Here is a 14,333-nt window from a genome sequence, read left to right as displayed (position 1 = left end):
CATATAAAGCATAGTTGTCCACTCATATGTTGATAAGAGTATTAAAAACTTGAAAGATATCCCTCTAAGGTACATTTAGAACAGATAAATGTGCGATTAATTTGCGATTAATCGCGATTAACTATGGACAATCATGCGATTAAATATTTTAATCGACTGACAGCCCTAATATATATACATATATGTATAATTAATACAACTGTGTATATATATATACAAGTATAATTAATACAACTGTATATGTGTGTATATATATATATATACATACACATACATATATATATACATACACATACATATACAAGTATAATTAATACAACTGTTAATTTGATTTGACACATATCTTTATATATGTATAAGTATGACGACTTCCTCGGGCGAGATCATGGTATAGCTAATTGATCTGGGTCAAACGTGTTGTGCCCACATGCAAAGGTTGTAAACTCTGGTTTATCCCTGCGTGGTATTACAGTAATAGCAAACCGCAACGTTCAACTCCTTTAATGGTATATTGCAAGTTCAATAAGAAGCTACAGGGACGTTAATCTACGTCGGTAATATTAACTTTATTTAATACAAGATTTAATCATACAGCCCATGTAGTATAATATTTTACAAATGATGAATTACAGCAAACATGTGCAATATATCCATTATTACAGCTCCGTGGGCTGGCAGTAAGGCGATATGGGTCCGTTCTTATTGTGCATCCATGGGTAAAGATAAACGCATGTAGTGCTGAACACGTAACATGAACGTGCCGGGCGGCGCGGTCCCGTGGGTTAGATGCGCGTTCATAATGCAGAGGGAAATAACTCTCAGAATAACGTTATTAGCACATTTTTACAACTTGAGGAACGAATGTTTTTAATAAGGGCTATACAAGTGTTCATACTGGGTAGTTTATTTAGTTTAAAACAAATTATCCAACGATTTACAGACCACTCTTTCCCCATGTAAGTCAATGGGAAAAAGTGTTTCCGGGCCTGGCAACCAAAAGGAAGTGTAGTACCGCCGTTTGGCCACCACGAATATTTTCATCTGAGTCCGGCGCACTTCCTGGGGGCTTGGTTTGCTCCCGCTGCTTTAATTCAATGCAATCCCTCCCCGTCGAGGCAAGCACTGTAATTCTCTCCGGTTAGTCCACCAGCAGATGACAAACACCCACCTCTCCGCCTCTTCCAAGGAACGAGGGGACCGTGCGGCAGAGTTTCAGTTTCAGTTTCTTTCGCCGGTCAAGATGTCCGTTAAAGTTTAAATCTTCCGGACCAAAATGAGAAAAAGTGCCGGTCAAAGGTCTTCTTTGTTATTTATTGAGCTTTAAAACAAATGAATAACGACTCTATATAATAAAACACGGAGGACAGAGATCTCTTTTTCTCCCCCTCTTCTGACAGCCCAGCAGCTGATCAGAGCACGGCTCACCTCTCCTGCAGGGGGGCGTGGTCAGCAGAATCAGACCCGTAGACAGCAAACAGCACATGGAGAGAAATGAGGCATGGCTAAAATGCATGATCTGTTTGGTATTTTGAAAACAGAAACGTATAAATATACCTTATATAGGTATGGCCCTACAATATATCATTTAAATATAGCATGATAGGTCCACTTTAATTCTAGAATACTGACTTTTTTTCCTAAATGTTTACTTTAATTTCAGAATTTTTACTTTTTAAGATAAGATAAGAAGTACTTTATTGATCCCAAATTGGGAAATGTTTGCATTGCAGCAGCATTAAAAAAAATACGGCATTGCACATAAGTAGAAATAAACAATACTAGAATTTAAACATCTCAAAATAGAATCAAAACGGGATTTTCTCAGAATTTTTACTGTAATTTCTTTTACTTTTGCCGAATTATTTACTTTCTCCGAATTTTTACTTTTTTTTCCAGACTTTTTTTCACTTTTTCCATAATGTTCAGTTTCAGAATGTCTGACTTTCTTTCTCGGACTTCTTACTTTCTTTTCATAATGTTCACTTTTTTTGGTCACATTCCAATTTTGTGTTTCTCATTTGGCTCTAACCCTCTTCCGTTGTCAATAAACAAGTCAAGACTAAAACATGTTGAAAATCAGTAGCTTCTTGTGATCGGTTCGGATGATAGTAAATCACTTCCTGTTGTGTTTCAGATGGTGCTGTTGTTGTGTTGTTTCCTCTCCTCTCTGCTGGTTGTCATGGCAGCGCCGGCTGCAGACGAGGTGAAGTTCCTCCCCGGCCTTCAGAAACAGCCGAGCTTCAGACACTTCTCTGGATACCTGAACGTGGCCGACGGGAAACATCTGCACTACTGGTGAGGACTGAGAGACTTTTAAGAAGTACTTTATTCATCCCAATTTGGTAAATGTTTGCGTGGCAGCAGCGTAAAAAGACAAGGCTTTGAACATTAGAGAAATGAAAAGACTAGAAATAAACAATCTGAAATGTAAACATCTCAAATAGCATGACAAAAAGTAGAAAAAATACATGTGGAAATACAAATGTACAGTAACAAAATATAAAGCAGGATATTATATATACATTAAGTGTGTGAGGAATGGATTATTAAATATTAGATTGAACATTATGTACAGTGCGTGTCTCTGTGTCTCTGTGTCTCTGTGTCCCTTTAACCTGTTAAGCCCCGAGCCTGTTTTTCAGGTTTCAGGCTCGAAAATGACATGCCCAAAACAAATGACTACAACTTCACTTCTAAAAGGGTTATATGAATAATTTCTTTTATCAAAGCAAGGTTACATCTGTGAGTTGGATGTAGAAGTGTCAGAATCAATATAAATGTTTCTCAGTCAGAGTAAATTCAGATGGAACATAGTAAAAAAAAGGTAAATTCTTACCTCCGCCTAAAGAAAAAACATTACTTATAGTGAAAACCACCCTTGAATGATGGGATGGTAGACTACAAGCTTTAGGAATCCAAACTATAACATATAATAAGTACCCTGTATCAAGATTGATGCAAAACAAGTTAAATTTGACCTTTTTAGAGAGGTTTAGCAAAAAGAAGTTCCAGGCGGAATAAGCTTTCGGCACATTTGGGTACATCTGGTTCCATCAGTGCCATTTGACCTTTTTCAGGTACCAGACTATAAAAATGATGTATTACATTGAATTATCACCATAGGTATTCATTCCATCCAAAGAAAAACAATTAAAATTAAAAAAATTAATTAAAATTTTTAATAAAAACCCGCCGACGGGGGCTTTGGGGCTTAACAGGTTAAGAGTCTGGGAAATGTAGTCTTTTTTTATTCTATTATACTATATATTAAGTGACAATATTTGTCCTTTTTACAAAAGCATCAGAGTGCTCTAACAGATTGTGTTCAGGTTGGTGGAGTCCCAGAAGGACCCGTCCTCAGACCCCCTGGTGCTGTGGCTGAACGGAGGCCCAGGATGCAGCTCTCTGGACGGACTGCTCACTGAGCACGGACCCTACCTGGTGGGTCTGAAATCTATACATCTGATTGTTTAGGAACGTCTAGCACCAAAAAGCATTATGGGATCCTGTATAAAAGGATGGGACACACTGACTTTAAATTCAGCTGTACGGATAAAATAAGTAAACGGTGATATTTACTGTAAACAACTCAATGTTTGCTTTCATATTGACATGTTCGTAGTGAGACGAGTAGGCAGCATATCGTAGGCAGCATATCGTAGTGAGACGAGTAGGCAGCATATCGTGAGACGAGTAGGCAGCATAGCGTAGTGAGGTAGGCAGCATATCGTAGCGAGACGAGTAGGCAGCATATCGTAGCGAGACGAGTAGGCAGCATATCGTGAGACGAGTAGGCAGCATATCGTGAGACGAGTAGGCAGCATATCGTAGTGAGGTAGGCAGCATATCGTAGTGAGGTAGGCAGCATATCGTAGCGAGACGAGTAGGCAGCATATCGTAGCGAGACGAGTAGGCAGCATATCGTAGCGAGACGAGTAGGCAGCATATCGTAGCGAGACGAGTCGGCAGCATATCGTAGCGAGACGAGTCGGCAGCATATCGTAGTGAGGTAGGCAGCATATCGTAGCGAGACGAGTCGGCAGCATATCGTAGCGAGACGAGTCGGCAGCATATCGTAGTGAGGTAGGCAGCATATCGTAGCGAGACGAGTAGGCAGCATATCGTAGCGAGACGAGTAGGCAGCATGTCGTAGCGAGACGAGTAGGCAGCATGTCGTAGCGAGACGAGTAGGCAGCATGTCGTAGCGAGACGAGTAGGCAGCATGTCGTAGCGAGACGAGTAGGCAGCATGTCGTAGCGAGACGAGTAGGCAGCATGTCGTAGCGAGACGAGTAGGCAGCATGTCGTAGCGAGACGAGTAGGCAGCATGTCGTAGCGAGACGAGTAGGCAGCATGTCGTAGCGAGACGAGTAGGCAGCATGTCGTAGCGAGACGAGTCGGCAGCATTTGTGTAATTAAAGATATTCCAGAAGGTCTTCCAGAATATTTGACGCTCTGCTTGCCTTTCTGTTTCAGATCCAGGATGACGGAGCGACGCTGCAGTACAACCCGTACTCCTGGAACAAGGTGAGACTCAGAGTCAGGTTTATTACCAGGTACACGTACGAGGAATTTGACTTGGAGTTGTGGTGCAGACATAAAAGTCAAACAAAAATTAAAAACACAGATAGAAAACTATTTTAAGAAAGCTATAATAACATCATCTTTTTTTATAGTTAAGCAGTATTTACATTATTACTATTTCTCTATAAAGTGAAGGTTTGTTGACCTACTTTTGATGCATGCTCTGTATGCTGTTGAAAAAAACTAAGTTTAAAAAATATATATATATATATATATATATATATAGCAGGGTTTCCGCTAGGTCAAATGTCCGGACAGAATTTATCTTACCGGACAAATGTGAAACTTACCGGTCATGTTTCAATAATAATAATAATAATAATAATTGTGTAGCAGAGTTTCCGTTAGCAGGTAATTACTATCGTCCGGTTATGCTTCACTCTCGTTTATGTCCATATGGATCAGATCCAGCTCTCCTGATCGGCCTTTATAGAGAGCACCGATCAAACTATTAAGAGTGAATATCGGCCGATAATGACCGGCGGCCAATCGATCGGAGCATCCCTAATTATTACCGGACATTTTGAACGGCAGGTTTTGAATTTACCGGTTTTTAATAAATGTTACCAGCTAAAAAACGGTAATTACCGGCTAACGGAAACCCTGATATATAGCAGTATTTACATTGAAATGCGGGCAGTCATGTGACCAAACCTAGCATCTCAATGTTGTTGTTGTGATTCCTGGAAGCTGATTGGTTCACGGTTTCCTTGCAGATTGCCAACGTGTTGTACCTGGAGTCTCCAGCAGGGGTCGGATTCTCGTACTCGGACGATAAAAACTACGCCACCAACGACACCGAGGTCTGTGACTCAGACTGAGTCTCTGCTCCTGATTGGCTCTCAGACTGAGTTTCGGCTCCTGATTGGCTCTCAGACTGAGTTTCGGCTCCTGATTGGCTCTCAGACTGAGTTTCGGTTTCTGATTGTCTCTCGGACTGAGTCTCTGCTCCTGATTGGCTCTCAGACTGAGTCTCTGCTCCTGATTGGCTCTCAGACTGAGTTTCGGTTTCTGATTGGCTCTCGGACTGAGGCTGAGTGTGTTTTTGTTTATATTTCCTCCTCAGGTGTCGATGAACAACTACCTGGCTCTGAAGGAGTTCTTCCGGCTGTTTCCAGAGTTCAGTAAGAGCGAGCTGTTCCTCACAGGTGAGAGTTACGGAGGAATCTACATCCCGACACTGGCTGAGAGAGTGATGGAGGACTCCACCCTCAACCTGCAGGTAAACACTGATGCTACTTGTTAGAAACATCTCCCTGGTCTCCGGCTTGAGCTTCAATCTCAGGATCCATGTATCTGTGATCCTCTCCAGAATGGAAGTAGTCATCACATACAGAGCATCAACTAGTTCCTGAACAGTGTCCTTCACATGCTGATATCCAAGAGAGGGAGTTACACAGTCACAAGATGGAGGAATACCGGTTCTGACTTTTTCTGATAATCTAAAAATTCGGACTTTTTCTCAAAATCTCAAAATTCTGTTCTTTTCTCAAAATCTCAAAATTCTGTCTTTTTCTCAAAATCTCAAAAATGTTGTCTTTTTCTCAAAATCTCAAAAATGTTGTCTTTTTCTCAAAATCTCAAAAATGTTGAATTTTTCCTCAAAATCTAAAAGAATGTCACTTTTTATAAAAAATCCAAAAATGTTGACTTTTTCTCAAAATGTTGACTTTTAATCAAACATCTCAACATTTTGACCAGGGACAACATTTTGTCAACATTTTGTCCATCTTGAGCTTCAATCTCAGGATCCATGTAGCTGTGATCCTCTCCAGAATGGAAGTAGTCATCACATCCAGAGCATCAACTAGTTCCTGAACAGTGTCCTTCACATGCTGATATCCAAGAGAGGGAGTTACACAGTCACAAGATGGAGGAATACCAGTTCTTGTAGGAAATCATAATAATAATCAAAATTCTGACCCTTTCTCAAAATCGACGTCCAGTTTATTTCTAGTCTTTTAATTTCTCTAATGCCATGTACAGTGCCATGTCTCTTTTTATTATCTTACATTGCTAACACTGAGTCACGTGTGTCGCAGGGCATTGCCGTGGGAAACGGGTTGTCGAGCTACGAGATGAACGACAACTCTCTGGTTTACTTTGCCTATTACCACGGGCTGCTGGGAAGCCTCCTGTGGAGCGAGCTGCAGGCGTTCTGCTGCAGAGAGGGGACGTGCAACTTCTACAGCAACAAGAACCACAACTGCTCCGCCGCCGTGAGTCTAAACCCCTCCAGACCCCTTCAGACCTCCAGACCCCTTCAGACCTCCAGACCCCTTCAGACCTCCAGACCCCTTCAGACCTCCAGACCCCTTCAGACCTCCAGACCCCTTCAGACCTCCAGACCCCTTCAGACCTCCTGACCCCTTCAGACCTCCTGACCTTCAGACCTCCTGACCCCTTCAGACCTCCAGACCCCTTCAGACCTCCTGACCCCTTCAGACCTCCTGACCTCCAGACCCCTTCAGACCTCCAGACCCCTTCAGACCTCCAGGCAGTATTTTATTGGGTTTCTTCAACAGCATGCAGTTAATCGATCAGAGCATGGAGCGAAACAAATCTTCACTTTATAGAAAGATTGGTAACAATGTGAATATTGCTGAACACCAGGAGAGACACAATCCCTCACAGACAGAAGACAGACAGACAGAAGACAGACAGACAGACAGACAGACAGCCAGCCAGTATTTCGTTTTTATAAGAAAGGCCACTTTACCGTGACGTCTGTAGTTAACCAGAGTATAAAAGACTACAATTCCCACGGCGCCTCTCTCTAAAGGGACAGTGATGGGCCTCTCTCTAAAGGGACAGTGATGGGCCTCTCTCTAAAGGGACAGTGATGGGCCGTCGAGGCTCAGTTGAAGGCGTCTAGTGGCTTTATAGAAAAATAAGGAAGGAAGCCACGACAATACCTGACACGTACCTGTGTTTTTAAAGCTCTCCTATCATGCACTATCTGATGTCTTCTCTACATCACTGTGTGTCCCCGGTGTGTCCCCGGTGTGTCCCCGGTGCGTCCCCGGTGCGTCCCCGGTGCGTCCCCGGTGCGTCCCCGGTGCGTCCCCGGTGTGTCAGGAGACTCACAAAGTGTCAGGAAATAAACTCTCCCTCTCTCCTGACAGCCCATCTGTTTCTCATGCAGCTAAACAGTGGGCGGGGCTTCAGGTGATAATGCAGAGCTGCGTGTCTCTGTCAGACTCAGCAGCTGATCTGATCTCTCTCTCTCGTCCGGTTAAACTTCACTCGCGTTTATGTCCATATTGATCAGATCCAGCTCTCCTGATCGGCCTTTATAGAGAGCACCGATCAAACTATTAAGAGTGAATATCGGCCGATAATGATCGGCGGCCAATCGATCGGAGTATCCCTAATTATTACCGGACATTTTGAACGGCAGGTTTTGAATTTACTGTTTTTTTAATAAATGTTACCAGCTAAACACCGGTAATTACCGGCTAACAGAAACCCTGACATGTTTTGTTTATATCTGAGACCTATAATATATGCCTAAAAACAGAATAAGAGCAGACCTTTTAACCGGGTGTTTCTCCTGCAGATCGGTGATGTTCAGACAATCGTCTACAGTTCAGGTCTCAACATGTACAACCTGTACGCTCCCTGTCCAGGTGGAGTCCAGAGACTCAGGTGAGCTGTGACCTTTAACCTCTCTTGTCCTAAATTTGGGTGAAAATGTAACTCATGTATTTTTTACTTTAACACCTGACCCTCGAGTCTTCAGCTACTGTTCTAAGCTCACCTCCCGCAGGTGTAACAGCTGACTTCCTGTTTGTTCCTCAGTATTGATAAGGGGCAGCTGGTGATCAGAGACTTGGGGAACTCGTTCATCAACCATCAGTCGACTCAGCTGTGGAGCCAGGTGAGGACAGGTGTTCATGTCAGGATCAGAATCCCTTTATTCGTCCCACAGAGGGGACATTTGCATTTGTTAGAGCAGAAAAGAGCCGAAGACAGCTCCATGTTAACTAGGAAGCATGCATACAAATATATTCAGAAACGGGTTTATTACCAGGTAGGCTGACACGAGGAATTTGACTTGGTGTCATGGTGCGTACATAAAAGTAAAAAATAAATAAAAAAAAAACACTAGAACTATTATAAGTAAACTATAATAACATTAAAAATAATAAATGTTAGAGGTCCTTCACCTGTCTGACGGAAGCTCCTTCTCTTACTGTTTGTGTGTGTGTAGAAGTTACGAGGTCTGGCGTCTCGTCACCTGTCTGTGAGGCTGGACCCCCCCTGCACTAACTCCACCCCCTGCTCCCTTTACCTGAACAACAAGTTAGTCAGAGCTGCTCTGCACATCAGCCCCAAGGCTCTGGACTGGGTCATCTGCAGGTAACACACCGGTACCACTGGACACCTCTAACATTACACACCTGTAACACACCTGTAACACTGGACACCTGTAACATTACACACCTGTAACCAGAGGTCGCGTTAACCGAATATTTTCCGTCTATGACGTAATTTTTCCAAGAATGACGGAAAACTCTGAAAGCAGTCCGTCATTTTGACAGATTAGAACACAACTCGGAACAGCGCCAAAATGTCCACCAGCGGCCCACATTATATTACATCCTTATGGCCAGGTCGACTGAGGGCGATCTACTGTACTCTACTTTAACTATTATTTAGTAATTCACACCCCTGTCCAGTTGGTGGCGAGTGTGTGCATATTAAGTAGCTATTGTCTAGTCTTGTATTTGACCTCGTTGATTTCCTCGTTGTTTAACCGGCTTTAGCAATCGCAAAATGTCACGGCAGCTGAGTGTCCGAAGCTTTTTTAATAAGCCCAGTAATTGTGATGGTGTGGATAAACGAGGTGAAAGAAGAGGGATTGATGCAGTGGAGGATGAAGGACAAGCCAGTAAGACTAACACTGACAACGTTCAGCCAGCAGCAGAGGGACAAGCAAGTGGCAAGGAAAAAATAAATCATTCATATTCGTTTCGACATGAAAAGTGACCGCACGGTCGGTGTCTCTGTTCATCTTTGTTTTTCTCCATGCCCTTAAAAGTTCTGTATGAATCATAAAAAAAAGGAATGAATGAACATTTGCTGCTTAGTACCCAAACATAAATATTAAATATGTCTCATCATTAAAACATGAAAAATAAAATGACGGGTAATAATGGATTATGACGGAAATGTTACGATCCTGTCCGTCAAAATGACAGACAACGAAAAAGTCTAACGCAACCACTGCCTGTAACACACCGATACCACTGGACACCTGTAACATTACACACCTGTAACACACCTGTAACACTGGACACCTGTAACATTACACACCTGTAACACACCTGTAACACAGGACACCTCTAACATTACACACCTGTAACACAGGACACCTCTAACATTACACACCTGTAACACACTTGTAACACTGGACACCTGTAACATTACACACCTGTAACACACCTGTAACACTGGACACCTCTAACATTACACACCTGTAACACACCTGTAACACAGGACACCTCTAACATTACACACCTGTAACACACCTGTAACACAGGACACCTCTAACATTACACACCTGTAACACACCTGTAACACAGGACACCTCTAACATTACACACCTGTAACACACCTGTAACACTGGACACCTCTAACATTACACACCTGTAACACACCTGTAACACTGGACACCTCTAACATTACACACCTGTAACACACCTGTAACACAGGACACCTCTAACATTACACACCTGTAACACACCTGTAACACAGGACACCTCTAACATTACACACCTGTAACACACCTGTAACACAGGACACCTCTAACATTACACACCTGTAACACACCTGTAACACTGGACACCTCTAACATTACACACCTGTAACACCTGTAACACTGGACACCTCTAACATTACACACCTGTAACACACCTGTAACACTGGACACCTCTAACATTACACACCTGTAACACCTGTAACACTGGACACCTCTAACATTACACACCTGTAACACACCTGTAACACAGGACACCTCTAACATTACACACCTGTAACACACCTGTAACACTGGACACCTCTAACATTACACACCTGTAACACAGGACACCTCTAACATTACACACCTGTAACACACTTGTAACACTGGACACCTGTAACATTACACACCTGTAACACACCTGTAACACAGGACACCTCTAACATTACACACCTGTAACACACTTGTAACACTGGACACCTGTAACATTACACACCTGTAAAACTGCGCACCTGTAACACCGAATAGACTTGCATATTAAAGTAGGCACACTTTATTAATAATAAAAACAAATAACAGACAGGTACACCATGGTAAACAAATTAAAGCGAAGTGGCAGTAATTAACACACCTGTAGGTCACCTGTCGATATTGGAAAGTTGTTTTGTGTCTGCCTCGGCTGTTTAAATAAAGTTGTAACCCTGTGCTGCAGCTCGGAGGTGAACCTGAACTACGGCCGTCTCTACATGGACGTCAGGAAGCAGTACCTGAAGCTGCTCTCTGCACTGGTCAGTAAACACACCTGTAAACACACCTGGTCAGTAAACACACCTGTGAACACACCTGGTCAGTAAACACACCTGTGAACACACCTGGTCAGTAAACACACCTGTAAACACACCTGGTCAGTAAACACACCTGTCCTCACACCTGGTCAGTAAACACACCTGTCCTCACACCTGGTCAGTAAACACACCTGTCCTCACACCTGGTCAGTAAACACACCTGTCCTCACACCTGGTCAGTAAACACACCTGTAAACACACCTGGTCAGTAAACACACCTGTAAACACACCTGTCCTCACACCTGGTCAGTAAACACACCTGTCCTCACACCTGGTCAGTAAACACACCTGTCCTCACACCTGGTCAGTAAACACACCTGTCCTCACACCTGGTCAGTAAACACACCTGGTCAGTAAACACACCTGGTCAGTAAACACACCTGGTCAGTAAACACACCTGTTCTCACACCTGTTCAGTAAACACACTGTTCTCACACCTGTCCTCACACCTGGTCAGTAAACACACCTGGTCAGTAAACACACCTGTTCTCACACCTGTTCAGTAAACACACTGTTCTCACACCTGTTCAGTAAACACACTGTTCTCACACCTGTTCAGTAAACACACTGTTCTCACACCTGGTCAGTAAACACACCTGGTCAGTAAACACACCTGGTCAGTAAACACACCTGTAAACACACCTGGTCAGTAAACACACCTGGTCAGTAAACACACCTGGTCAGTAAACACACCTGTAAACACACCTGTAAACACACCTGGTCAGTAAACACACCTGTAAACACACCTGGTCAGTAAACACACCTGGTCAGTAAACACACCTGGTCAGTAAACACACCTGTTCTCACACCTGTTCAGTAAACACACCTGTCCTCACACCTGTCCTCACCTGATCTCACACCTGTCCATTCTCAGTCCCTCTGAGGGCTTCAGATCCAGACCAACCATCACTAAAATCCGTCATCCAATTAAAATGGAGTTCAAAAGTGTTTGTTTAGCTGTGATTGGCTGAAGATCTGCTGTGATTGGCTAATGCTCTGATTGGCTGATGTTCTTCTGCAGAAGTACCGTGTCCTGGTGTATAACGGGGACGTGGACATGGCCTGTAACTTCATGGGGGACGAGTGGTTTGTGGAGTCTCTGCAGCAACAGGTAACTTTAACATTATACCTGTTCCTCAGGTGTGTGTGTGTTTACCTGTGTGTGTGTTTGTGGTGCGACCCGTATATGTTACCTGTGTGGTTTTACCTGTGTTGCTTCCCGTGTGTCTCAGGTGTGTGTGGTGCTACCCGTGTGTGTTACCAGTGTTTCAGCTGTGTGTGTTACCTGTGTATTACCTGTGTGTCTCATGTGTGTGTTGCTTCCTGTGTGTGTTACCTGTGTGTTACCTGTGTGTTACCTGTGTGTTACCAGTGTGTTACCAGTGTTTCAGCTGTGTGTGTTACCTGTGTGTTACCTGTGTGTTACCTGTGTGTTACCTGTGTGTTACCAGTGTTTCAGCTGTGTGTGTTACCTGTGTGTTACCTGTGTGTTACCAGCTGTGTGTGTTACCTGTGTTACCAGTGTTTCAGCTGTGTGTGTTACCTGTGTTTCAGGTGTGTGTGTGTTACCTGTGTTTCAGCTGTCTGTGTGTTACCAGTGTTTCAGCTGTGTGTGTGTTACCTGTGTGTTACCGGTGTTTCAGCTGTCTGTGTGTTACCTGTGTTTCAGCTGTGTGTGTGTGTTACCTGTGTTTCAGGTGTGTGTGTGTTACCTGTGTTTCAGCTGTCTGTGTGTTACCAGTGTTTCAGCTGTGTGTGTGTTACCTGTGTGTTACCGGTGTTTCAGCTGTCTGTGTGTTACCTGTGTTTCAGCTGTGTGTGTGTTACCTGTGTGTTACCAGTGTTTCAGCTGTGTGTGTGTGTTACCTGTGTTTCAGGTGGAGGTGCAGAGGCGTCCCTGGCTCTTTAACGATGTGAACGGTCGGCAGGTCGGAGGCTTCGTCAAAGAGTTCGACAACATCGCCTTCCTGACTGTGAAGGTAAACACCTCACTTCCTGTGATGTCATCTCTGTGGGCGGGGCTCTCACCTGTCTGTCTAATGACTGCGTCTATGATCGAGTGATATTTACCTTTAATATCAATTTAAAGAAATGTCGCCATTATTAAACTATTTATTGCAAATTAAAACTGAGATTACATTTTTTTTCCCAGTTTGACCTTTTGATTGGTTCTCCTGCAGGGTTCTGGTCACATGGTTCCATCAGATAAACCAATCGCTGCCTTCGCCATGTTCTCCAGATTCATCAAGAGGCAACCCTACTGACCTCTGACCTCTCTGTGACCTCCGCTCTGTTTGGGCTCTCTGGGCTGCCGTAATTTGTGTTTGTTTATATTTGTCTTCCTGTCACTGCCAGCCAATCAGCTGCCGCTTACATATTTTAACATTTTTTTAAATGAATCGCCTCGACCTCCTGCCAATCACAGCGCTCCACTCGGCCGTTGCCATGGAAACGAAACTGCCGCCTTTTTATGTTTGAATGTGAATCTTGTTTCTGAATAAAGTCTGAACTCTGACCTTCATTTCTAACGTTTTATACATCGATCTGATTTATTAGTTATAGTACTTGTACTTGAGTAGAAGTACTCAGATGTTGTACTTGAGTAAAAGTACTCAGATCTTGTACTTGAGTAAAAGTAGAAGTACTCAGGTCTTGTACTTGAGTAAAAGTAGAAGTACTCAGATCTTGTACTTGAGTAAAAGTAGAAGTACTCAGATGTTGTACTTGAGTAAAAGTAGAAGTACTCAGATCTGGTACTTGAGTAAAAGTAGAAGTACTCAGATCTTGTACTTGAGTAACAGTAGAAGTACTCAGATCTTGTACTTGAGTAAAAGTAGAAGTACTCAGGTCTTGTACTTGAGTAAAAGTAGAAGTACTCAGATGTTGTACTTGAGTAAAAGTAGAAGTACTCAGATCTTGTACTTGAGTAAAAGTAGAAGTACTCAGGTCTTGTACTTGAGTAAAAGTAGAAGTACTCCGATCTTGTACTTGAGTAAAAGTAGAAGTACTCAGATCTTGTACTTGAGTAGAAGTACTCAGATCTTGTACTTGAGTAGAAGTACTCAGATCTTGTACTTGAGTAGAAGTACTCAGATCTTGTACTTGAGTAGAAGTACTCAGATCTTGTACTTGAGTAAAAGTACTCAGATCTTGTACTTGAGT

At 43.0% G+C, this 14,333-nt stretch overlaps 1 protein-coding gene across 1 annotated transcript in view; it reads left to right on the top strand.

Annotated features, from left to right (window-relative positions):
• ctsa (cathepsin A) overlaps window positions 1–13,692 on the top strand; it is an 18,143-nt gene extending 4,451 nt beyond the window's left edge. Inside the window, exons 2-14 of the mRNA XM_034151663.1 lie at window positions 2,135–2,295; window positions 3,330–3,441; window positions 4,476–4,526; window positions 5,300–5,386; window positions 5,650–5,805; window positions 6,626–6,802; window positions 8,143–8,231; window positions 8,385–8,463; window positions 8,797–8,945; window positions 11,039–11,114; window positions 12,193–12,282; window positions 13,049–13,150; window positions 13,352–13,692. Coding sequence (XP_034007554.1) covers window positions 2,135–2,295; window positions 3,330–3,441; window positions 4,476–4,526; window positions 5,300–5,386; window positions 5,650–5,805; window positions 6,626–6,802; window positions 8,143–8,231; window positions 8,385–8,463; window positions 8,797–8,945; window positions 11,039–11,114; window positions 12,193–12,282; window positions 13,049–13,150; window positions 13,352–13,435 — 1,413 coding nt within the window. The 3' untranslated portion in view covers window positions 13,436–13,692. The remainder of the gene's footprint in view (window positions 1–2,134; window positions 2,296–3,329; window positions 3,442–4,475; window positions 4,527–5,299; window positions 5,387–5,649; window positions 5,806–6,625; window positions 6,803–8,142; window positions 8,232–8,384; window positions 8,464–8,796; window positions 8,946–11,038; window positions 11,115–12,192; window positions 12,283–13,048; window positions 13,151–13,351) is intronic.
• The last annotated feature ends 641 nt before the right edge of the window (window positions 13,693–14,333 follow it).

This window comes from Trematomus bernacchii, unplaced genomic scaffold (assembly GCF_902827165.1).
Source record: "Trematomus bernacchii unplaced genomic scaffold, fTreBer1.1, whole genome shotgun sequence".
Classification (NCBI taxonomy): Eukaryota; Metazoa; Chordata; class Actinopteri; order Perciformes; family Nototheniidae; genus Trematomus; species Trematomus bernacchii.
This window is presented reverse-complemented; position numbering and strand designations above follow the sequence as displayed.